This window comes from Lissotriton vulgaris, chromosome 12 (genome assembly GCF_964263255.1).
Source record: "Lissotriton vulgaris chromosome 12, aLisVul1.2, whole genome shotgun sequence".
NCBI classification, from domain to species: domain Eukaryota; kingdom Metazoa; phylum Chordata; class Amphibia; order Caudata; family Salamandridae; genus Lissotriton; species Lissotriton vulgaris.
In genome coordinates this window covers 609,365,439-609,389,137 of record NC_141700.1, presented here as the reverse complement: position 1 = coordinate 609,389,137, position 23,699 = coordinate 609,365,439, and the positions used below count along the sequence as shown (strand labels likewise).

The 23,699-nt window shown below is 46.5% G+C and overlaps 1 protein-coding gene across 2 annotated transcripts in view; it reads right to left on the bottom strand.

The window, feature by feature from the left end:
• DHX38 (DEAH-box helicase 38) overlaps positions 1-23,699 on the bottom strand; it is a 1,070,683-nt gene that overhangs the window by 386,440 nt on the left and 660,544 nt on the right. For both annotated transcript variants that reach the window (XM_086945550.1, XM_086945552.1), the window contains exon 16: positions 9,797-9,907. In XM_086945550.1, the coding sequence (XP_086801676.1) occupies positions 9,797-9,907 (111 nt within the window). The remainder of the gene's footprint in view (positions 1-9,796; positions 9,908-23,699) is intronic.

Sequence of the window (23,699 nt, the reverse complement as noted above, 5' to 3'; positions counted from 1 at the left end):
CCAGAGACTGTTCAAAGGACGCATCCTCAGCCTGGCGTGTGGTATGAGAAAGATGCAGGACGCCATGGAACCCAGCAGGGAGGCTACCTGACGAACTGTTGGACTTCGGGTCTCGAGCAGAATCCTGCACTTCTGGTGCATCGAAAAAATTCTCTCTTCTGAAGGAAACGCTCTTCACAAGCTTGTTTCCAGAACGGAGCCTAGGTAGTGGATGGAGTAGGTTGGCTGTTGGACTGACTTTTCCATGTTGACATGCAGGCCGAGATTGTGCAATTGTTGCAGGCAAAGGCGTACGTCGCTCTCTACTTGTAGAGGAGATGGACCTTTTAGGAGCCAGTCGTCTAGGTACGGATAGACGAAGAGCCCCTTTTTGTGAAGAAAAGCTGCCACCACTGCTATGCATTTGGTGAAGACTCGTGGTGCTGATTTGAGCCCGAAGGGTAGCACCTTGTACTGGTAGTGTTTGTTGCCGACTACAAACCTCAGGAAATTGCGATGACGCGGTGCAATTGGAATATGAAAGTATGCATCTTGCAGATCCACCGAACACATCCAATCGCCTTCCTGGAGATGTGGACATATTTGGTGAAGAGCCAACATGCGGAACTTCTCTTTGACTATGACCTTGTTTAGCAGACGAAGGTCTAGGTTGGGACGGAACTTATTCTCCTGATCCTTTTTGGGGACAAGAAAGTATCTGGAGTAGACTCCCTTTCCTCTTTGTGAGGGAGATACTTCTTCTGAAGAAGAACCTTCACCTCTCTCCGGAGTAGATCTAACTGGTGAGGACGAGATTTCTTTGGAGGAATGTTCTTTGGGGGCGCACGGAAAAGAGGAGTGTATCCATTGTGCTATATATTCAGCACCCAACAATCTTTTGTGATGCTGCACCACTCTGCCAGATGTTGTGAAGCACTTCCTCCCACTGGAGTGGGCAACGGCGCCAGAGGAAGCCACAGCTCATAACTTCCCCCCCTTTCGTTCATGTAGAGGATTGTTGTTGTTGACCTCCTCTACCGCGGTTGGATTTTCCCCCTCGAAACTGGGTCTTGCCCTGATTCTTGTTTTGGGACCACTGAGGGTGTGTTCACCGAAGAGAGAGGAACCAGAAAAAGGAAGGCTTAAGATGCGATGTTGTGCATCGGGCTTGAGGCCTGTAAGGCGCAACCAAGACGACCTTCTGGCGCAAATTCCATGGGCATACGAATGCGCCGCAAGGGCTGCAAGGGCTGCACCGTCCGCAGGCGTGCTAATCATCTGGTTCCCCACCAGACAGCCTTCTGTCATTGTCTCTTCAAAGTCCTTCTGGTCTTCTTTCGGACGTTTTGGACTAGAAGCGCTCCATGGAGTCCCATAAGGCTCTATCATATCTACCCAACAGTGCAGCTGCACTGGAGACCTTCAGTGTAGAAGAGGCAGAGTTGCAGACGTTACGACCCCACGAGTCCTGTGATCTGCTGTCCTTATCTGGTGGGACTGAGGAGGTAGCAGTGACCGAGTGTGTTTTTCCTGCTGCTGCTACGATCACCGAGTCTGCAGGAGGGTCAGTCTTGACAAAGACCGGGTCAGAGGTAGCTGGCTTGTACTTTTTCTGGATGCGAGCCGGCACCGCTTTAATGGTCGCTGGAGCCAGGAATATGTCTTTGACAGGGTCCATAATCCCTGGAACCAATGGCAGCAAATGACGTGCAGCAGACTTCTGGTGAAGTGTCTCAAAAATCACTGTTGTAGTGACTTGTGGAATAGACAGTTCAATGTTGAGCTTCTGAGCTCCTCTTTGCAGGACATCATGGAAAGTGTTGATGTCATCAACCGGTGAGACCCTAGAGATAGGGCTATCCAAAAGTATGGGAGAATAATCCCTCTTGGAAGATTGGGTAGAGGAGGTAGAAGTCGTCAATGGCGTCCTTCTACTCCTGCGATGAGCACTGTGCCTCCTATCGCGTGATCTTCCTGAACGCTCCTCCCTTCTGGGGGAACGAGATCTAGTAGGGATCCTCACAGGCGATCTTTCAGTTTGAACTCTGTGCCTGCGAGGGCTGCGTCTGTCCACTTCTTCAACTAGTCTCTGAAGAGGAGACCTGTGTGTAGGACTGGCGTAATCTTTCATCCGCCTCGTAGCCCCTGAATCTCGCCAATGATCCAATGGCAGATTCCATCTAGAGGACAACCTCACATCTGCAGAAGAAGGGTCTCGCAAAGGTGACTTGCGGGCAGGGCTTCTAGACTTTGAGGCAGCTTGCCCAGACGAATGCGAGGATGAGTGGCAGGAGGCTGATTCCGTCACTAGAATCACTGATTCCCCTCTGGATCTCCCTGAAGCAAAGTTCCTCGACGTCGACCCAGCCTGCTCATGATGCCTCGACGTCGGGTGTTCTGACGTCGAATGCTTCGACGGCGAGTGGTGCGAAGATCGGTGATGTCTCGACGTCGAGCGGCGATGTGAAGCTGACGACGGAGCCCTCGACGCCGAACGCCGCTGGGGCGACGGCGGAGCAGTCAATCTCGACGTAGAGTGTCTACGCGACGACGGTGGAGGGGTATTGGTCACCCTCGACGTCGAACGCCTACGAGACATTGACGGAGATCTCCTCCTCGACGCCCATCAACGTCTGGTTGTCGACGGTGGAGGATTCTGGGCTCTCTGCGATGGCAGAGGTGAGCCTCTCCTCGACGCCGAACGTCGTGACGACGCTACGGCGGAGGGTCTCTGCTCCTCGACGCCGATCGTCACCAGGTTGAAGACGGCTTAGGGGTCACACTTCGACGCTGATCGTCGCCTGGTTGACGACGGCAGTGGTGCGATGTCCTTGATGCCGATCGTCGCCGGGTTGACGACGGCGGAGGGGTCTTGGTCCTAGACGCCGATCGTCGCCGGGTTGACAGCGGCGGTGGGGTCCTGGTCCTCGACGCCGATCGTCGCTGAGTTGACGATGGCGGAGGGTCTTGAATTCTAGACGTCGACGACGTACCTGAATCTCTTCTTCGACGGCGAGCCCGCTGTCGAAGGTCGTTTTTTAGATATATGACCCACCGGTAGTTCTTTCCTCATCGCCGAGCCCGACGCTGAAGCTGAAGGGTGTGAAGACTTGTCCTTTGAAGGTGTTCTAGCCCTCTTGGAGCCCTTCTTTACCAGAGACCTTCCTCTGGATGACCTTTGGGCTAGGCCATAGATGCGAATCCTCTCCCTGTCCTTCAGAGTTCTTCCTGTCAGGATTTTGCAGTGAGGACAGGCCTCTGTCATGTTCTTCAGGCAGACAAAGAATACAGACTTCATAGCTGTCTGTCTTGGCCTTCTTGTTGCCACAAGGGCAGTTGTCAAAAAGTGAAGGCATTTCAAAGTAGAAAATACCCACCAAACTGTCAATAAAAGACAGATTATTACTTGACAAGGTGTAAAATGTCAAAGTAAGACAAAAAACTGTGAAAAGTGAAGTAAATTTCTGTCAGAAAAACAGAAATGAGTGGAGCTGTGTTGCCAGGATCCTTCCTGAAGGAGCCGGAAAAAACAACTGACCTAACTGTCACCCCTGAGGCATGATGGGAAGCTGGGGGTCATGGGTGCCTTAAAGGCACGGTGTCAGTTTATTGCATACAGCTGCAGGTTAGCTTTTCAGTCTTTTTAGACTGGGGATTTGCAATGCAGCCTGGGAGCTTCCTATGCTTTCAGTGTTTTATAAGAATTTCTACTGCTTTCTGAGCATTAAAACAGTTCTAAAACAAACTTTGTTGTTGTTTCTCATATTTCTAATGCATGTTTTTTCATGTATGGTAGAAATTCTTTACAGCATGATTCAGCTCTGGTGTTTAGTAGGCTGCAATTATATATATATATATATATATATATATATATATATATATATATATATATATATATATATATATATATATATATATATATATATATATTGCAGTTTGGCTCCAAGTTTAGCAAGACCCCTGGCGCTTCTCTCTTCGGTGCAATACTCCTTAGCCGAGCCCAGCCTTAATTTATTCTGCACATCTCTTCCAAACGGAAGAATCAAGTACGCACTCACAAAGTTCCTTTCGTTTTCCCAGATTTTATTTTTTCATTGTTTCCAGCATCTCAGCACATAAAACCGACGTGTTTCGCTGCACACACACAGCTTGCTCACGGTTAATACTTGGATATTTTCGAGCCCCTCCTATTTCTACAAGGGAACCGCCAAAACATTTCATTCTCAATGCATCACTTGCTGTTTCAAAAGTCGGAAGTGACCTGGGAAATGTAGTTTTTTTTACACCATATTAAAACTACTTTGCAAGTATCATCATCGAAGATGCATTAAAACAAATTCATTCAACATTGCGGTTAAGTCATTCATCCAGCTGTTTTTCAAAACCAATTTTTAAGGGACATAAATCGTTAAGGTCCTATATCTCTTGCTATTGTGTATAGCACTAGATCGTCCTATCGAGATATCTGAATACATTGTTATTCAGAATGCACTTTTGCCCACCAGTGGGCTTACTATGTAGTGTTATTCTCGATAATTCACCAATTCCTTTATGCCCTTGTTTTTATATATAGTGCAAATCCTGCTTGACTTAATTTCATCATTTGTTATCTAACACACATCATGCCCTCTGGTGGGCTAAGCCAATATTACAGAGATAGACCATACTATGGCCGGACATAATTCACAATTATGCCAATTTATAATAGTTTTTTCTCATCTGAATGACCCCCAATCCTATTTGTTGTTATACATTCATATTCTTAGAAGTCTCTTTTCGATTTCCCATTATTTATATTACAATCCTTTCTGTTACTGTATACTCTGTCTGATCCGATACCTCAAAAGAACACACTAATACCAATGTTTCACATCAGAGATGTACATATAATTCCTCACTTTGATTAAGACCCATCGGGGTCATTGTCCTGAAATTTAATATTTGGCGTGATTCTCTACATTGTCATGTGGGAGGATTGTTTCTAAGGCATAAAATGTTAGCAATGTCCAGTCTCCGTTGTGTGAGGTCTCCATGTGCTTAGCCACAGCATTGTTTCTGTCTTTGTTCACCGTCGCTCTTACATGTTCTAAGATTCTTTTTTTTAATTCATTCTTGGTGCTTCCGATGTATTTCAATGCACATGGACATTCTATCACATATACTACATGGGTACTTGAACAATTAATCAATTCCTTGATTTTCCATGTCTTATTATTGGGCATTGTTACTCCCTTTTTATTCACTGCTTTTTGACACACCTTACAGTGCTGGCATTTGATGAACCCTTTTGTTTTCATCCACTGTATTCCTTTCTGTTTTTTGGTGTGATCTTTATGATGGCTTTGTACTAGTCTATCTTTGAGGTTTTTAGACCTTCTGTATGTTATCTGGGGATGTTTGCCCATTATTTTACTTGTTGTAGGATCTAGTTGTAGCAGTTTCCAATTTTTTCTTATGATGCTCACAATTTGTTTGGATTCCCTTGTGTAGTCGAGGATCAATCTCACTTTTCTGTCCTCTGGTTTATTTGTGGTTTCAGTGTTTTTTCGTTTGGAGGTTAAGGCTTCTTTTCTTTCTTATGCATTCGCCCTCTTCCAACCTCTTTCAATGACTTTCTTGTTGTAACCCCGATTTTTGAATCTTTGTGCCATTGCATGACTCGTCTTTTTCCATTCTCTCTCCTCTGAGCAGATCCGTCTCAATCTTAAAAATTCCCCTTACGGAATGTTTTCCTTTACCGAAGATTTATGGAAACTGCTGGCATGTAATGTTGAGTTCGTTGCAGTTTCTTTCCTGTGTAAAGTCGTTTCAACTCGATCATTTCAAATGTATATTTCTGTATCCAGGAAAATTGCTTTGGTTTGTGTGCAGCGAAACGCGTCTGTTTTATGTGCTGAGATGCTGGAAACAATGAAAAAATAAAATCTGGGAAAACGAAAGGAACTTTGTGAGTGCGTACTTGATTCTTCCGTTTGGAAGAGATGTGCAGAATATATATATATATATATATATATATATATATATATATATATATATATATATATATAGTTATTTATATGTGGGGCACATATAATATAGTTTTTCCAGGGTCCCGCGCATGGGCGGGAATATTCTAATGCTTATGACTATTGATGAGGATCCCCTGGAAGAGAATTCACAGATGACTATTGATGAGTATCCCCTGGATGAGAACCTCGACTTACTAGGTGGTAACACGGGGCAGGATCCTTGATGACGTAAGTATATACCGAATGACGAACAGAAAGTTAAGGTATGTTAAACGCCGAACAAAATACTAACGTGAATGTACCCATATGGGTTTTGTTTACTTTCTCCTCCTCCTCCTGGCCAACTTTCTTGTTTAATCAACACCGTCGAATATGCCATCTATCCTGTTGGTGCAAAATACTTTATCACTGCCAGGGTTTGACTACAGGGCTACCCCATTCCCTAGAGGTCCCACGTGAAGTGGATCCTCCTCCAAATCGGAGAAAGCTCGAATATAAGATGTTTCGCCTTGAGAATGATTGCTTTTAAATAATCACTGATGGTAGTTTGAGGGTGCGGTCTGCCCTTGTTTTCGTGCCTGTGTATGTATGAATATATTATGAAAGACCGTTTTTTTCTGAACAATAGTCACTCACCAGCGAATGCGTGACTATAGTTTGCGGCTAGTGACCGCCACCATTTGAGTACACGAGCTGCAAAAGATGTGGTCAGTGCCTGAGTGGACATGTCAATTTCCCATAGACACGTTAACATCTGGGTATCACTAACACCAGAGACATTGCAACACGGTGCTATGAGCACAAATTTTGAAATAAAAATATGTTTACGATCACATCCAAATATCAATTTGTGTTTGTTGTGTTTGTTTTTCATGTTACCCTTACAGATGGAGTGAACAATTGCAACAAAAGGTCACGTTAAAATAAGGAGCAGCTATCTGCCCTTATCGCGGTACAGTATAGGGAAATTCTCCACACTGTCTTATTCCAGGGAGTCACGCCCTGAAGAAAGTCCACACACCCTTCATGGGGCAGCAGAGGACAGAAACATGTTGACAATAGGGTCTTAGGACCATAATATCCCGAGAGACCCTATATATTATATATATTTTTAATATCATTGGCAGACCCAAGAATAAAGGGACACTGGGGTCTGACAGTGATTTTTAATCTTTATCCCCTGGCCAAAAACTATCTTACTAAGCGCTCCCTGAAATATGGTTGAGCCCACCCTAACTTCAAGCCGTTAGGGTGTCCTGATGATGAAGCATGACACCACTAGGGTGTGTGAGGGAATACAATAACAAAAGGAATTGCTTCCTTCCCCACGCAGCAGTGGGGTTAGTACTTCAGATAGGGCATACCACCTACCCAAATAAGATACATACTGTTCTAGTTTTCCAATTAATTCTCTGATGGTGAACTAGGCTGTTTAAGGAGTAGCTTTTGTGACATAGTATTAACCTACGGGAGGGTGTACTCCCTTCAGAGTTCCTCTCGGCCCCCAACCAATTAAGGGACCTCTTCCCTCGAATGGGTTTGTGTTTCATTAACCCCAGCCCTACCAGCCTGTCACCTGCTCCAAAACACCTGCAAGCTGAAACCGGAGTGTCTTGCAGCCAGCAGCCTCCAAGTACCTAAGCAACTTGCCCTGCCTTCCCCAAAGAACTCTGATTTCCCGTGGCCACTGGATTTGTCCAACACCAATCCAAGCAAGGACTCCAGATCAAGCAGGATCTGCGAGTCCTCACCACTTTGCACCCGACGCCACAGCTGGAGTTCAAGTGGCCCTACACCCTAGCGAGGTTCCCCTGGCGATCTTGACCTCTGTTCCAGTATTGGACAACCTCCACCGACCTTCTCCTCGACACCTGCAGCCACATCCCGAAGGGTCACAACTGCTGTTACAGTCTGACTTATTTTCCTTACCTCTGTGCCTTGTGTGTGGGGCTCCTCCTTGAATTAAGGGGAGTTGAATGCTGTCTTTTTTCTATTACTGCTCTTCCTGGGGGTTTCTTTCTGCCTCCTTTTTTCACGCAGTCGCAGTACGTCCTATGGGTGGCAACAAGAAGTATATCTAAGCCGCCTTGCTTCTCCTCTGTGCTTGGGTTCACTTCCGGTTCCTGCCCTGGAAGGATTCTGTCTGTTAGCGTTTCGCTGACGCCTTGTTGTTTACGGTGCTTGTCCTGTTCCGGATTATTTGCAAACTGGATCATCGTACCGGCTTTTCGGAGCGCCTTTTGTTCTTGCTGAATTGAAGATGTGCTCTTCATCTATTTAGGACTTGGACTTGCAGCACACTATCGGGGTTTTTGAGTTGCCCGATAATCTTGCTGTCCTTTTCTGGTTTTGTCCCATTACCTTTTGGAACATTCCTGATTTTCAGGTGCGGGTTTTTGGCATTTCTTGCTTTTCCCCGCATTTTCAGTAATCCCCTTGGCTTTGTATGGAGTGTTGTGTTTTCCCTGAAAACGGACTGGGTATTTTTTCGTTCTCCGCTCTGGACATAATATTGGTGAGCGTACCCGTTGGAATTTTGTGGAGTCCAGCACAGAAAAGAGAGGGGGTGAGGCAGAGATATTCTTCTTGTATTGAAGGTGCTTGCTCGTTAACCCATCCTGTTCTTTGGGGGTACTTATTCACTGTTCCTTTCCTCTTCCAACACAGAAGCCTTTTGGGGTTTGCCTGGAGACCCTGAGAAGTCTTGTGGAGAGCATTTAAGTGGTTACCCACTCCTACCTTGTATTCCTTTCATTTTCCTACCTTCCCCCAGTGCGTTGTCTGCTCGTGCTTTTTATCTACGTGGGGCACAGAGGGTCAAGGCATTGGGAGTGGAAACTAGACTTTCTTCGTTTCTGCAGTGACAGATTCAGGAGAGTGGGGCTGGAACAACTGTGACCGGAACCGGTGAGAAGAACCCAACACGAAAGGACACTAATGTACCTGCAGCCCCCCCCCCCCACCAAAAGTCCTAAGGTGCCTGACCATTGGTGTCTTGGTGTCCAGCAACTTTTCAACTTCATCCTCCAGTCATTGGTTCCCTTCATCCTGTCTTCTGGCTCCAGCCTGCAGTCTTTTTCCTAGACATCCTCCATAGGAAAGCATTGGACTTTAGACGCCACCTGAACACGCTGCACGCGGCCGCCCCTCAGCCTCTGGTGGTGTGGACTTGATGCCAACCTGGGACCCCCTTTTGCCATTACCTTAACCCCAGGAGCTTAACACCTAAGACCAAGTGGCCTGCCCGTGAGCAGCCACCAACAGAGGTGCCCCCTAGCCCGATTGGCCAACATTGGCACTCTGCACCTGGCTGTCCTAGTGCCGCTGGTGGTGTCCCTTTAGTGCCGACCTGAACCTTGGCTCTGTCTCCCCCCCCCCCCCAACTCCAAGTAACTGGACTGTTCCTACAAAACCAGTGCTCACTGTATTTTGAAAAGTAACATGGTATAAAAAAAAATAACTTACCTGCTACTAAGTAAATCTTGGTTCTAGAAATAAAACAATAACTCTGTATACAAACAATTGGTCTGGATTCAGTCTTTGAGCATGTGACAATTTCTTGCCTGAATGTGTATAACAAATGCTTAACACTACCCTCTGATAAGCCCCTGACTGCTCAACCACACTACCACACAAGAGAGAAAGGTATTATCTACTTAAGCCTCTGTTATACCTTTTGGGGTCCACTAGGCTCTGTGCACACTATACTTTACTTTGGTATAGTATATACAGAGCCAGCTACCTACAAAGAGATTATAAAATGTGGGTAGTTTATGGCTAGGTTACGTGAAAAATTATTTACATCTCACCTCAATATCTTCTTGTCCAGGCATGAAAATGAGGAGATCACCGGGTGCACCAGACAGGTGAATTTGTAAGGCTTGCTTGACCGCTGCTTCTACATAATCCTCCTGAGGGGTCTAAAGACAACAAGAAAAATGCATGTATTTAAAACAAAATATTATGGCGAGATGTAATGGGTACGATACAAAGACAGAGGGGTCAGTGCAAAATTCCAAGCAGTGCAGTCTCAAAACAATGATACATTGGGTAAGGACTCTCTATTAGGAAGTGACGCCCTTGGCACGCCCTTTCCTAATAGCAAGTCGCTAACCCTATTTTGAGAGTGGCTAATAGGTTAGCGACTCGCAAAATAGGGTTGGTACATTGGGCTGACCTATTTTGCGGTCGCAAAGGGGCCGCAATCCCCTTTGCGATCGCAAATAACGGTCATACATCTGGCCCCATGTCCTGTCAACGAGGTATATTACTGCTCTTTTGACATCTAGTATGTTACAACTCTTCGGCCATGGAGTCTGGTTTTGGAAAGAATACTTGGAGCTGAATGGTCTGGTTTACTTGAAAAGATTAAACTACTTTAGGGAGAAATTTGGTGTTTGTTCTTAGTACCAGTTTATCTGGACGGATTTAGAACATAGGTTCTTCTAGAGTGAGTGCTTGAAGTTCACTTATCCATTTGAGAGATGTTATAACCACTAAGAATGACTCCTTCCATGTGAGGAACTGTATATCGCATGAATGTAGTGGTACAAAAGGACGACCTATAAGCCTGGTGAGAACTAGATTAAGATTCCAGGCTGGTGGGATGGAGGGAGGAATTACAATTTAATCCCTCCATAAAGGCTTTAATAACTGGAATCTTAAACAAAGACATGTGTTGCCTGTTTAGCATGAATGAAGCAAGTGCTGCTAAGCGTAACCTAATCGAGGTGTATGCAAGACCTGCTTGTTGTAAATGGAGTACGTAGCAAATAATGTCTTGAACCATAGGGGATCGTGGTTTTATTTGCTGAACAATAATGCACAAATCGTTCATTTAGCTGCGTAACATGCCCTGTGGTAGGTCTAAGAACTTGTTTTAGACTGTTCATACATTTTTGTGGAAGATTGTGGAACCCAAATTCTAAGATTTCAGGAGCCTGATCGCTAGGTTTAGTTGTTTGGAGTTGGGATCTGCAACCCTTCCCTGTTCCAGAGTTTGAAGACGCAGCAAGATGGGCAGGTTCTCGTGTGGCAGAACTGAAAGCTAAGGCAGTGTTGTGAACTATGCTGGTCGAGCCCATTTTGGGGCTATTAGAATTAGTGTGAGGGATGTTTGTGTGAGCTTCTGAACCACGTAAGGAATAAGGAGGAAATATGTAAGAAAATATCCCTGACCAGCTGATTCATTGGCGATATCCTTTGAATTGTGGGTGAGGAAATCCGGTGGCAAAGCTTTGGCATTTTGCTTTCTGGTGTGTAGCGAAGAGGCCGATCTTCAGGGCTCCCCTCCGTTGGAAGTATGAGTGGAGCAATGTTTTATTGATTTCCCAGTCGTGTACCTGCTGCTGCAGCCTGCTGAGCACATCTAAAAAGTCGTAGTCCACCCCTGGTAGGTATTTCTCTAGAAGGTGGATTTTGTGATGTATGGCCCAGTGCTATTTGCACTCTGCTATACGAGAGAGCTGTTTGGAGTGTGTGCCTCCTCGTTTCTGAATGTAATACATGGCGGTCATATTGTTAGTGTGGACTAGAACCACCTTGTGGTGAAGAAGTTGTTGAAAAGCTTTGAGAGTTAATTGAATCTCAAGAATCTCTAGATGATTGATGTTGAGACATTTCTGCATTGGGGACCACTGCCCGCGCACTGTGAGATCTTGCATATGTGCATCCCCAACCGTGTAAAGATGCGTCTGTTGTAATAGTCACTTGCGGAAGGGGGCCAACCCTGTAACAGACTGTTGCTGTTCCACCACTGCAGAAAGCGATGGATCACTGGTCCTACCAACACTAGATCTCGTTCATGCCTCTCTGCCGGAGACCATTGTGACTGAAGGTGTTGTTGTAGGGTGCGCATATGCAGTCGTGCATGTGGTAATATGGAGATACATGAGGACATCGTGCCTAAAAGGCTCCTCACTGTTTTGACTGTTACATTACAATGTGGTTAAAAAAGAGGCAATACAAGCTGACATTTTTGACCTCTTGCAGGACCGGGATAAGCTATGGCTGTGATACAGTCTAAGGTTGTGCCAAGGAACGGCTGCACTTGAAAATATTGGAGGTGGGATTTTGTAGCGTTGAGTGCTAAGCCTAGCTTGTGTAGAAGGTGGATTACCCTCTTAAAGTCTTGCAAATATTGTTGACTGCTTGCACTCTTGATCAGCCGATCGTCTAAGTATAAGGAGACATGTCCTCCCCCGTGTGATGAGATGCTACTACGGCAAGACATTTTGTGAATACTTTTGGTACAGCATACACTCTGAATAGAAACACTTTGAATTGATAATGCTGGGCACTTACTTGAAACTTTAGGTAGCATTGATGTTCTGTAAGTATTGGTATGTGAAAGTAGGAATCTCTGAAGTCTATGGTTGACATGAAGTCTCCTTGCTGCAACAGTGGTATGACTTCTTGGGAGCATTACCAAGTGGAATTGCTCGGACAGGATGTACTTGTTGAGTGGACTGAGGTCTACTATAAGCCTTAAGGTGTCATCTTCCTTTGGAATGAGGAAATACAGTGAGTAAACCCCGTGTACCTGGTGCTGCTTTGGGACCGGCTCTATGGTCCCCTTTTGAAGCAGAGCTTGAATTTCCTCTTGTAGGAGTGTTAGATGTTCCCTTGATATTGCTTGTGGAGGGATGCTGGGTGGGAGAGATGTAAATTCAAGAGAATTTCCAGCCTTTACTATTGAGAGGACACACTGATCTGAAAGTCCTGCGTTGTCCCCCTACTGGTGTAGAGTGTGGGGGCTGCGGGTGATGCAGACAGTCACTGTTTAGTGGCATTGGTCTCCTTGGAAGCGAATCAACAACCTCCACCTCTCTATAGTGTTTGATAGTATGCTCCTCTGGTGTCCTACAGTTGGGAGGAGCTGTGTGACTTTTGAGAAGTGGCTGTGTTTGTGAAGATGGCAGTTTTAGATGCCCCTCTGAATTGGCCCCTCCAAAAGTAACCCATGTGCACCCATGGCTTTAGCTGTGTTTTTCCAGCTTTCTGTCTACTTGTGGGCCAAATAGGTGTTCCACGTCAAATGGCAAGTTGAATAAGTATTACTGGGCATCAGGCTTAAAACTTGATACTATTAGCCAACTGGGGCGCCTAATGAGAATGCTGGTGTTGACCTCTCTTGCACTGGTGTCTGCTGCACCCTAGGCAGATTGGATAGGACCCTCTCCAGCCCTACTAATTCTGAGCTTCTTTGTTTATATTGGTCATGAAGTTGTTGGAGCAATTCTTACATCTCATCCCAGTGTGCCCTGTTATAGCTGGAGAGAAAGTCTACAGAATTTGAGACCCTAAGTTGGTTCGCTGCCTGCGCTGCCACACGTTTGCCCCAGTTACGGCGTCTGTGGCTCACCTACACCACTCTTACCGGATGGGAGTCAAAAACCTTGAGTTACCCTGCCATTTGTGAGCCTTTATCTCGGACTCCTGACACCAATTGTTATTGTCACTCCGTTCTATTCAGATTGCATTGTGATGCTTTGGATTAGCGAGGGCATTTGCCATAACTTGGGACTCCCCGCTTCCTTGTTGACTGTTTTCCTATGCAGGCATTTTAGTCTCGGGCATAATCCATTATGTCCTGATGATGGCAACCATATCATAAGGAGGGAGTTAAATGTTTTCAACAATAGTAACATTGACTTCTACTATTGTTATGTATAGGACCATTGGTATTGTATGACATGTGATATGACTATTTTGCTTTCATTGTAGCCACAGGAAGGTTGTCTGAGCCTATACGTTTGTTACTTCTCTCTTGCAGTTGTGCTTGCCACTGCATTGGTGCTTTATAACTTTTAAGAACTACATTTGAAATTCCATTTGCACAAATGATTAATTATATTGCTATGTAATATGGTTTATGGCATCTTACAGTAAGGGACCCTTGTGCCTTTAAAACGTGCTTACCAGGAGCATCCTATTTTTTGTTTTCCTTGTCAGTAGAAGGAGCACCCCCAGTACCTTGTGAGTTGCCCCTTATTCTGGCTGTGTGCATGACAGGAAAATCGGGTGGAACATGCCCTTTGATGTAAGTGGAGTCAGTTGATGAGGGCTTGTATTTCTTATCAACCTGTAGTGTTATGGCCCTTGATTTTACAGGTGGCTTTAAAATCTCGGAGTTGGGTTCAAGCATGCCTTTTAGCATTAGTAAAAAGTGGACTGTGCGATGAGTTTTGGATAGCATGTTAACGAGAAAATAGTCCTCATCCTCCAGAGTGTGCATGTTAACTTTATGAGACCATGTAGCCCTCTGCAGTACTTCATGGTATGTAGTGGTGTCACTAGGTTGGGATAGTCCTGAAGGGTATGGGTCAGGGTCTGTATCCTCTTTTGGATCCAAGTCATAGTCGTCCGATGGATGATCTATATGGTCAGGGTCGCCATGCGAGTCAGGAAAATATGGTGTCATAGGGGTCAAAGTGATCCCCTGTACTATGCTACCCTACTAAAGATCTAGTTGATGACTTGTGGGTGTGTGTGAGGGTAGGGTTGTTGTGAAGTTGGAAGAGCTGGAGGTGTAGCTGGTACTGGCAGCGGAGTAAGAACAGGAGGTGGAGGAGAGAGTATAGGTAGCAATGGAGTAGGTGGAAGAGGAGATGGAGGAAGTTGTTGATACGAAAGGGGGCTGGTATCCCTATCCTTTTGCCTTTTAAATGGGGGGTTTTGAGGTTGAGGCACCAATATTTCCTCCTCAAAAGTCTTTTTCCTCTTTGGCAGTGTCTCTGTAGGTGGGGAGGTGGTTTGGTTACCACCCTTCCTATATCTGGGTTTATAATTAGAATTTTGTGTATGGCGTCGCGCTTCTCCTCTAATTTCGCCAGGATAGGCTAAATTGTGCGCTCCGTGGCTGTGTCTGGGGTTTTCAGCACCAAGACTTTGGTGGCCGTAGATGGTTTTTCGGCGCAGAGAGCGGTTTAGACCCATAGAGAGTTTCCAGTCCCGAAGGCGGCTTGGGTTTCGGTGGGGCAGGTTTCAGCTTTGAAGCTTTTTATGGTGTGGATGTTTATCTCTTTGCCACTGGCTTAGACTTTGTAACGGTCGGTGACTTTGTTTTTTTGGTGCCTTTCGAAGCTTATTTCGGCGGTGGGACAAGTGTCTGCTCCTTTGCCTTGTGCTGGTTACCTTAATGGCTCAAGATCAGTGAGGTTCCAGGAGCCTGTGTATGTGTCTTTGGATAGGTTTGTGAGGCTTTCGCCACAGTACTCACATTCCCAGTCGAGAGTTCAGGATCTCAGTTAGACTCGGACCCTTCCCCACTGCTGGCAAGACTGATGGGAAGGTCCATCGACAAACTTTGGGCTACTGCCTCCTCTTCAATGTCCTCCTCAGTATGGAGGGCTTGTGGATGGTCCCCGAGGATACCAGGTGCATCTTCAGCTCGGTGTGCCTGCATTCTGCTATAGGCCCCAACGCCACTCTCTTATCTGACAAAATGTTTTCTTCGAGCGGAAGGCCAAGCATGCTTCACAAGGCGTTCTCTCGTATTCTAGAGAGAAGCAAATATTGCAGACCGGATGGTGGTCTTGCTTGTAATATTTTGCGTGGCACTCAGGACAGAACCTAAAGGAAGTCTTTTCCGTCACTCAGCGTGAGTCTAGTAAAAGAAAATGCTGGTACAAATTGGAAGCTGGCGTCGAACCAGACTCGAGCCTGGACAGTAGTTGCTGTTGGATGATGTAGGTCCGGTGATGAATCGATGGCTGAAAAGGCCGCTGTTGCCCATGTCAAAGCTTCGATACCAGAGCTTCAAGACAGACGTCCGAACCAGATGGCAGAGAAACATAATCTGACAAAGGATCCAATGAACACGTGCAAAACAGATTATAAGAGGAGTCACTTTACCTCGCGAATCGAAATAATTCTTCTAAGAAAAACAAGCAGCAAACATCCGTGCCAACACTAGACAGCAAGAGTATGCTAAGTATATGTACCTGCGGCCAACACATGCTACGAATATATGTTTTTCTAATCTTACAAAACATGTTTTTCAGAAATTGTCATGAAGCACATATTTAATTTAAAGGATACGTAACGCAGGGTATGTAATGTCTTCCCATTCACAGTGAGCCCAACGGATTTATGTTATACTATTTTCACCATAGATACAGCATGTGTATTGCACATTGTAATGATGTGCTCAAAAGCCTCAGCAGTAAAGTGCAATTAAGTAAAAAGGCCAGGACTAGCCAAAAGTATCACATATAACACTAGGACACCTTCCCGCTATGGATTTACTTAATATGTGGAAAGATGTGGGTCATGTTTTCACCACTATCGCATGTGCATAGTGACAGCACACTTTTCACAGTTGCCTATGACTACAATTGCACTGAATGGTTAAAGCTGAGGCCTGCTATTAATACTGACTTGTTAGAAAAGGGTGCTAGTGTATCTAATTGTTTAATCCATTATCTGTCTGCAGGCAAATACGATAGTACATATTGGCCAAGATTCGTATGAACCAGCCACTTCACCAACCAGTTAAAGAAAGAAACTGTGCATTAAAATCAAATATGATTTTAACATTTCCTGATTCTCTAAGTATAAAAAATAACTAGATAAAATCTAAAACATGCTCCTAAACCCTGCACCTTTAATCCAAGCACAAACAACTGGAGGAAACAGAGGAATATGAAACACAGATTTAGTGACATCCCTAAACAACGTAACACAAGCCGAACGTTCTTAGGCCAATGTTACGTGCTGCTATTTTGTATATCAAAGCTACATTGTGTTGGCCCCTGCAGAAAGGAATAACAATGAATCACTTTCTCTCACTGTAAGACTTGGCATCTTTTGGCCTGTTTCCTCCGAGTTTTTGTTTTCTGACCTCCCAGTGCTGACCTGTATTTGCTGGCGTAACGTCTATGCGCACTTTTCGCACAGCTGATCAGTGGTGAAGTGCAGGCGCTCTCGGTGTCAATTGCGTTATGGATTGGTGTTTCCATGACTGGATATTTGATTTACCTGTTAGCCCCTAGTAAAGTGCACTGCGAGTGCCAGGGCCGGTGAATCAAATGCTACCCGGGGACATGCAGCACTGGTTGTGCCACCCCCGGGAACTCTAGGACTTCAGGAGCCAGATCGCCAGATTCAGCTGACCTGGATCTGGATGTTTGATCTCTCCATGGTTCTGCTTTAGCAGGGATGGGGACAGGCGCCGTTTTGGATGTGGAACTAGTGAGAGTTCCAGCAGTGTTGTGAACCATGGTTGGCGTGCCGATGTGGGAGCTACTAAGATTAATTTGAGAGACTGTTGTTGGAGCTTGCGTACCACTAGTGGAATTAGTGGGAGAGGCGGAAAAGCGTACGCAAATTTACCTGACCAGTTCATCCATATCGCATTGCCCTTAGACAATGGGTGTGGAAACCTGGCGGCGAAGGTTGGGCATTTTGCGTTTTCGAGTGTGGCGAACAGATCTATGTCTGGCTGGCCCCACATTTGGGAAAATGGTACAAGGACTTGGGGATGTAGTTCCCATTCATGAATCTGTTGTGTCGGTCGACTTAACAGATCCACAATCTGATTGTGAACTCCTGGAAGATGTTCGGCAAGTAGATACATATTTTGTGGGATGGCCCATCTCCAAATGTTTTGACCAAGCTGGGACAGCTGCAGATAATGTGTGCCTCCTTGTTTTTGTATGTAGTACATGGCTGTCATGTTGTCCGTCCGGATCAAGACCGCCTTGTTCTGTACATGTACTTGGAAAGATTTTAGTGCTAGGAATATTGCTAGTAGCTCCAGGTGATTGATGTGGCGCCCTCTTTGTTGATTGGTCCATTTGCCCTGAGTTGTATGTACAAGGAGATGGGCTCCCCATCCTGTGAGTGATGAGTCTGTTGTGAGTACTATCTGTGGAACCGGTTCGAGGAACAGCCGCCCTATGGACACGTTTTTGATGTTCCACCACTGCAGAGAGCGATGTGTGCGGCTATCCACAAACACCAGATCTGTAAGTTGTCCTTGAGCCTGATTCCACTAATGTGCTAGACATTCCTGTAATGGATGCATTTGAAGTCTTGCATATGGTACAATGAAAATGCAAGATGCCATCATCCCTATGAGCTGCATGAACACTCTGGCTGGGAGAGAGTGTTGGACTTGAAATTTTGTGACGAGGGCTTGTATGCTTGCTATCCTGGCTGAACTGGGATACGCTAGAGCTGACGAGATGTCTGTGGTCCTCAGATATTGGTGTATATGAGAGGGCTGGAGATGCGACTTGGTGTAGTTGATTGTGAACTCCAAGTTGTGTAATGTTTGAATGGTTTGATTGAGTGACTTGGCTTTTATCAGCCAGTCGTCTAGATATAGGAAGACATGGATCTGTTGTCTTCTGAGATGTGCCGCTACTACTGCAAGGCACTTTGTGAACACTCTGGGTGCAGTGGTGACTCCGAATGGAAGGACTTTGAATTGGTATTGTTGTCCATCCACTACAAACCTTAGATACTTCCTGTGGGAACAATGTATGGGAATGTGGAAGTAGGAGTCCATGAGATCTAGTGTGGCAAGGACGTCGCCTTTTTGCAGTAGTGGGAGCACTTGTTGGAGAGTGATCATATGAAAATGATCTGAGTGTATATATAGGTTGAGGGGCCTGAGATCTAGTATTGGTCTTAGAGTCCCGTCTTTTTGGGGTATTAGGAAGTACAGCGAGTAAACCCCTGTCCCTTGATGTTGCAGGGAACAATCTCTATTGCGTGCTTTTGGAGCAGTGAGAGAACTTCTTGTTTTAAGAGCTTAAGATGTTCTGTGGACATGGGACGCTGATTAGGTGGTATGTGTGGGATGGGGGGGGAGGTAGCTGTAAGTTCTAGGCAGTAACCAGACTGGATAGTTTGTCTTACCCACCTCTCTGTTGTGATGGGATCCCAGACAGGTAGGAACTGTGAATCTCCCCCCTGACTGGAGTGGGATGGCCTGAGGGGAGCGGAGGAAAGTCACTGTTTTGTGTTAGGGGCGGTACGAGTGTTGTTAGTCCCTCGACCTCTTCCTTTATTGTTGTTTCCTCTGAATCCGCCTTTAAAGTATCCTCTATTAGGGGATGTTTGTGTAGCTGCTTTAAATGAAGATGAGTTGTCTGCTCCAATGTTTTTGGAGGCTCCTCTATAGAAGGAGAGACAAAAGGAGCCATGTGTTTGTGGAGACTGTAAAGCTCCCATGGACTTAGCAGTCTCCGTGTCTTTCTTCATTTTTTCAAGTGCAGTGTCTACAGCCGGGCCAAAAAGTTGTTGTTGGTTGAATGGCTGGTGGAGGATAATAGTCTGGACTTCCTGCTTAAAGCCTGAGATGCCCAGCCAAGCATGTCGTCTTAGTAGAACACTGGTATTGATTGATCTAGAGGCAGTGTCTGCTGCGTTAAGTGCACATTTTATTGACGTGTTTGAAATGAGCTTGCCCTCTTGAATGAGAATTTGCTTGTGTTTTATAGTGGTCAGGCAAATGTTGTAGTAGGGTTTCTAACTGATCGTAGTGAGCCCTATCCTATCTTGCGAGCAGTGCTTGCTAGTTGGCTATGCGCCAATGATTGGCTGCTTCTGCGGCTACCCTTTTACCAGAAGCGTCTGGCAATTTGGATTGCTTATCAGGGGTGGCGCTTCTCCAGAGGATTGGGAGTTGGCGCGCTTTCTAGCATTGGAAACTACTAGAGAATCCAAAGGCAGCTGTCCTTTAATGTAAGCAGGGTCTGCAGGGACAGGTTTATACTTTTTTTCTATTCTAGGGTTAAGAATCCTGGCACGTATGGGATCTTTAAACACTCCTAGGGCATGCTTAATAACTTCCTTAATCATTGGCAATATTTGCACTGTCTTCTGGGACTGTTCAAATGTATCCAACAGAAAATCCTCCTCTGCTGCATCAGAGTGCATTGTGACGCCATGATAGATGGCAGCCCTATTAATTAACTGCCCAAAACCAATATTATCGTCTGGGGGAGATGGTTTTGAGGGGTATGTGTGTGGGCTTGGGATGTCTGGTATATCTGTTGGGATACAGTACTCTCAATCATGTGCGTCAGTTGGATACGTGAAAGGGTCATCTGGGTCACCCCCCACCCCAAAGTCATCATCATCCTCATCTTTGGGTGTATGAGGTGGAGAAGCCTCAGTCTGAGGTGGTGTTATAAATTTAGGAAGAGGAGAAGGATTCGAAAGGAAGTATAGGAGAAGAAGGATGCATAGGTGATGTGGCAGAGTCCTTCTTTATAGGCACTGGAAGAGCAGGTGCTGTGTCGGACTTCCTTTTTCTATATGCACAGTGGTGACATGTCCTGTTTCTGGTTTAATATGAATCTTTTTCTGTTTAGGATCGACAAGATACGGCTGAAAAAGTTCCTCTTCCTCAGGAACCGCTTTAGGTGCAAATTTTTTCAGTTCCGAGTGGGGTTGGTGTTGACTTTTATTGTGTTTGGCCTCAGGAGGCGTGGTAAAGTCCTTAGGCGTAGGTTTTGGTTCCGAGGCTCTTGGTTTCGGAGCCGAAGCAGGATTTTTAGGCTTGGAAACTTTCAAAGCCGGTTTATCCACGGGCCTTGATGTTTTCTGGGCCGACTTATCTTTGAAGGTGGAAGGCCTCGGAACCGATTTCGGAGCAGAGAGTTCTTTCGTTTTCGATGCCGAAGGTGCCGTTGGGATTGGTACATGCGGTTTGCTCGGTCCCGAGCTACCGGAAGGCTTATCTTTTTTCTTCGGAGGCAGGCCCGGAAGCGGCGCTTCTGAAGTGTGTTTTCGGTCGCGACTGGGGCCAGCAGGCGCAGTATTGCCTTTGGTTTTGTTGGCAGGGTTGGGATAGGGGCAGTAGTACTCAAGACCAGCAGTGATGGGGTCGTCTGAGTCTCCTGCCTCTGACACAATTTGGAGATCTTCGGAATCTTCTTCTGGGACATCTGGGCCTTCGTCAATGATGTCCACTGGTTCTGGAGCTGATCTCTGCATGATTTGTCGACAAGCTCTTCGATCTCGAATGGTCTTCTTCGATCGAAAGGATGCGCAAGCTGGACTCGCTGTGTTCAGGTGATTGGCACAGGTTGCAGACCTTGTGATGGTCACTGTGCGGAAATTTTGCTCCACACTGGGGGCATTTCTTGAATGGCGTCCTTTCCATGAGCCGTAGGCCTCAATGGGTAGGCCCAACGGCCCGCGTCGACGACCGGAATCGAACCGATGAAAGTTGGTCGAAGCTGAAAATGTTTGAATTTAATTTGAAGAGTTCTATGGACATTTTTCTCGCGCATAAATGGTTTTCGAAACAGGGACACTAAAGTTGCATTCCAACCCAATGGCAGAAATAAAACAATCTAAGGATGGAGTTGATGCCCATGCGCACTATCGTCCAAGGGAGGAGTCACCTATCTTGTGACTACAAAGACTTCTTCCAAGACAATAACAATGTGCAAGCATCTGAGCCCAACACCAGATGGCGATCTAATGCCAAGTGTGAGATCTGCAGCTCATATGCCTCGAACTACCACTTTTAGGAAGTGGGTATTTTCTTGCTCAGTCATCCCGTGTGCCTCTGCTGGAATGTGGATTGCCTGTCTGGGTTTTGGATGACAGAAGGCTGGGGGGCCGGAGGGGCTCCAGATAGTCTAGGTAGGTCAGAAAAGGGCTGAATAGACCTGGGCTACGATGGGGGAAGGGGGGAGGAGATTTCCTGGCACCTAAAAGGGCATAGTCTGCCTCAGACAAATGCAGTCTCCACCTCCTGCCAGGAATTCACACCAGAGAAGGCCCAACTGGTTCTGGCCGGGCACAGACACCCTCTGCCTGAAAGATCAAAGGATTTTTGGACATACTTACTGAGTCCCAGACCCCTGAACTTTAGAATTCAACTGGAACAAGAAGACTGCCAAGGAGGAGAGCTGGAGAAGCTATGAAAAGGAACGACTGCTTTGTTGGGTGCTTTGCTGGGCTGACCTGCAGTGGCTGCTTCTGTCTTGGGCAGTGAAAGGCCTGGACTGGACTTTCTGCAATCCAATTTGTGAGTCTCTCCAAGGGCTTGAGGTAGAGCTTGCCCCCTCGTCACAAATTCTCTGGAACAACAAAGACTTTAAGCTCTTCTGCCCGCAGCACTGGGGACTGTGTTTTGTGCTGCAAACAGAGGAAAAGCAACTTGACGACGTCTACAACGCTGCTGCTGACTCCGTGTCCTGAAGGCACCACAGAGGGCACTGCCGCACCGCAACCTTGGTCTCACCGACGACGGCTGTTGACACCGCCACTGAGCCGCTGCTTGCACCGTGACCTGGGAGCACCGCACTCCGCACCGCCTCACTTCACGCCGAAGCTTTGGTACCGCAGAGAATACCGGGCAACGCCGCACTGCGAACTTGGTCTCACCGACGACTCCGCCACCGAGCCGTTGTTCGCACCGCGACCTGTGGGCACCACACTCTGCACCGCCTTGCTTCACGAGGACGCCTTGGCCTGTCTGACGCCGCCACTTCCCGTCAAAATCAATGCCGCTGCTTCAACCGTGGTTCGAGGGCACGCTCCTAAGTCACACGACGCACCGCCCTCATCCTGGCCTACCGTCAACGGCGCAATCAACTCTAGTTCGTCAGCCGACGACAGCGCTTCAGCAACAACAACGCCTCTGCTTGCACCGTGGCCTCCTAGCACCGTGGCGATCACCACCTTCATCTCGCACCGCGACCCTGGTCCCACCAACGACGCCATCTGACGACGCCACCGAGCCGCTGCTCACACCGCGACCTTGAGGCACCGCACGCCGCACCGCTGCACGTCACACCGCAGCACCAGAAGCCTGCCAGCGCTCCTGATTCCACCAGAATGGAGCTTGACCGGCAACGCAAGTAACTTCAAGGGTCTCAGCGCCCTGCATTTCTCACAGGTACTATTTGCGGGTCTTCCCGACACCTTAGCTGGCCCGCGAACCCGCGACCAGCCAGAACTGTTGGATTTTGTAGTTCACAACGCCGCTGTGGCCCGGACAGAGCTATCCCCACAAGGAACCCTTTTTAATCAGCGTATTTTTAGAACTGTGAACTTTTAATTATAGTAGTGTGGATTTCTATTGTTTTTGGCCTTAGTTCTATAAAATTGGATATTTTCTAAACTGGTGTGGTGTCCTCATGTAGTGCGCACACTGTTTTACTGTTGGTTATGTGCAAATGCTTTACACACTGCCTCTAAGATAAGCCTGGCTGCTCGTGCCAAGCTACGAAGGGGATGAGCAGGGGTTATTATAGTGTAACTCCCTTATTCTGACTAGAGTGGTGGTTTCTGCCTCGCTTTGGCGCAACTCTCAGCTAGCCAGAAGGAATATGCTACTTACCAGTATGCATCTGTTCTTGGCATGTAGGGCTGCTGACATTCATATCTGTGCACAGATCGCCGCCTAGTGTTGGGTCTGGATGATTGCACCTTGTTGTCCTGGAAGAGTCTTCGAAGTATCATGAGATAGGTGACTACTTCCCTGGACTACAGTGCGCATGGGCATCTTCTCCAGCCTCACATTGTTTTTCGCCATTGTGGCAGAGATGGAGATAGTAAAGTAAGAGATGGCCATGCAAAAGATAATGCTGCAGCTGCTACAGGCACCGGGGAGGAGGGCGGGCGATATGAATGTCAGCAGCCCTACATGCCAAGAACAGATGCATACTCGTAAGTAGCATATTCCGTTCGAGGCATGTGGGCTGCTGAATTCATATCTGTGCATAGACTGAATAGCAG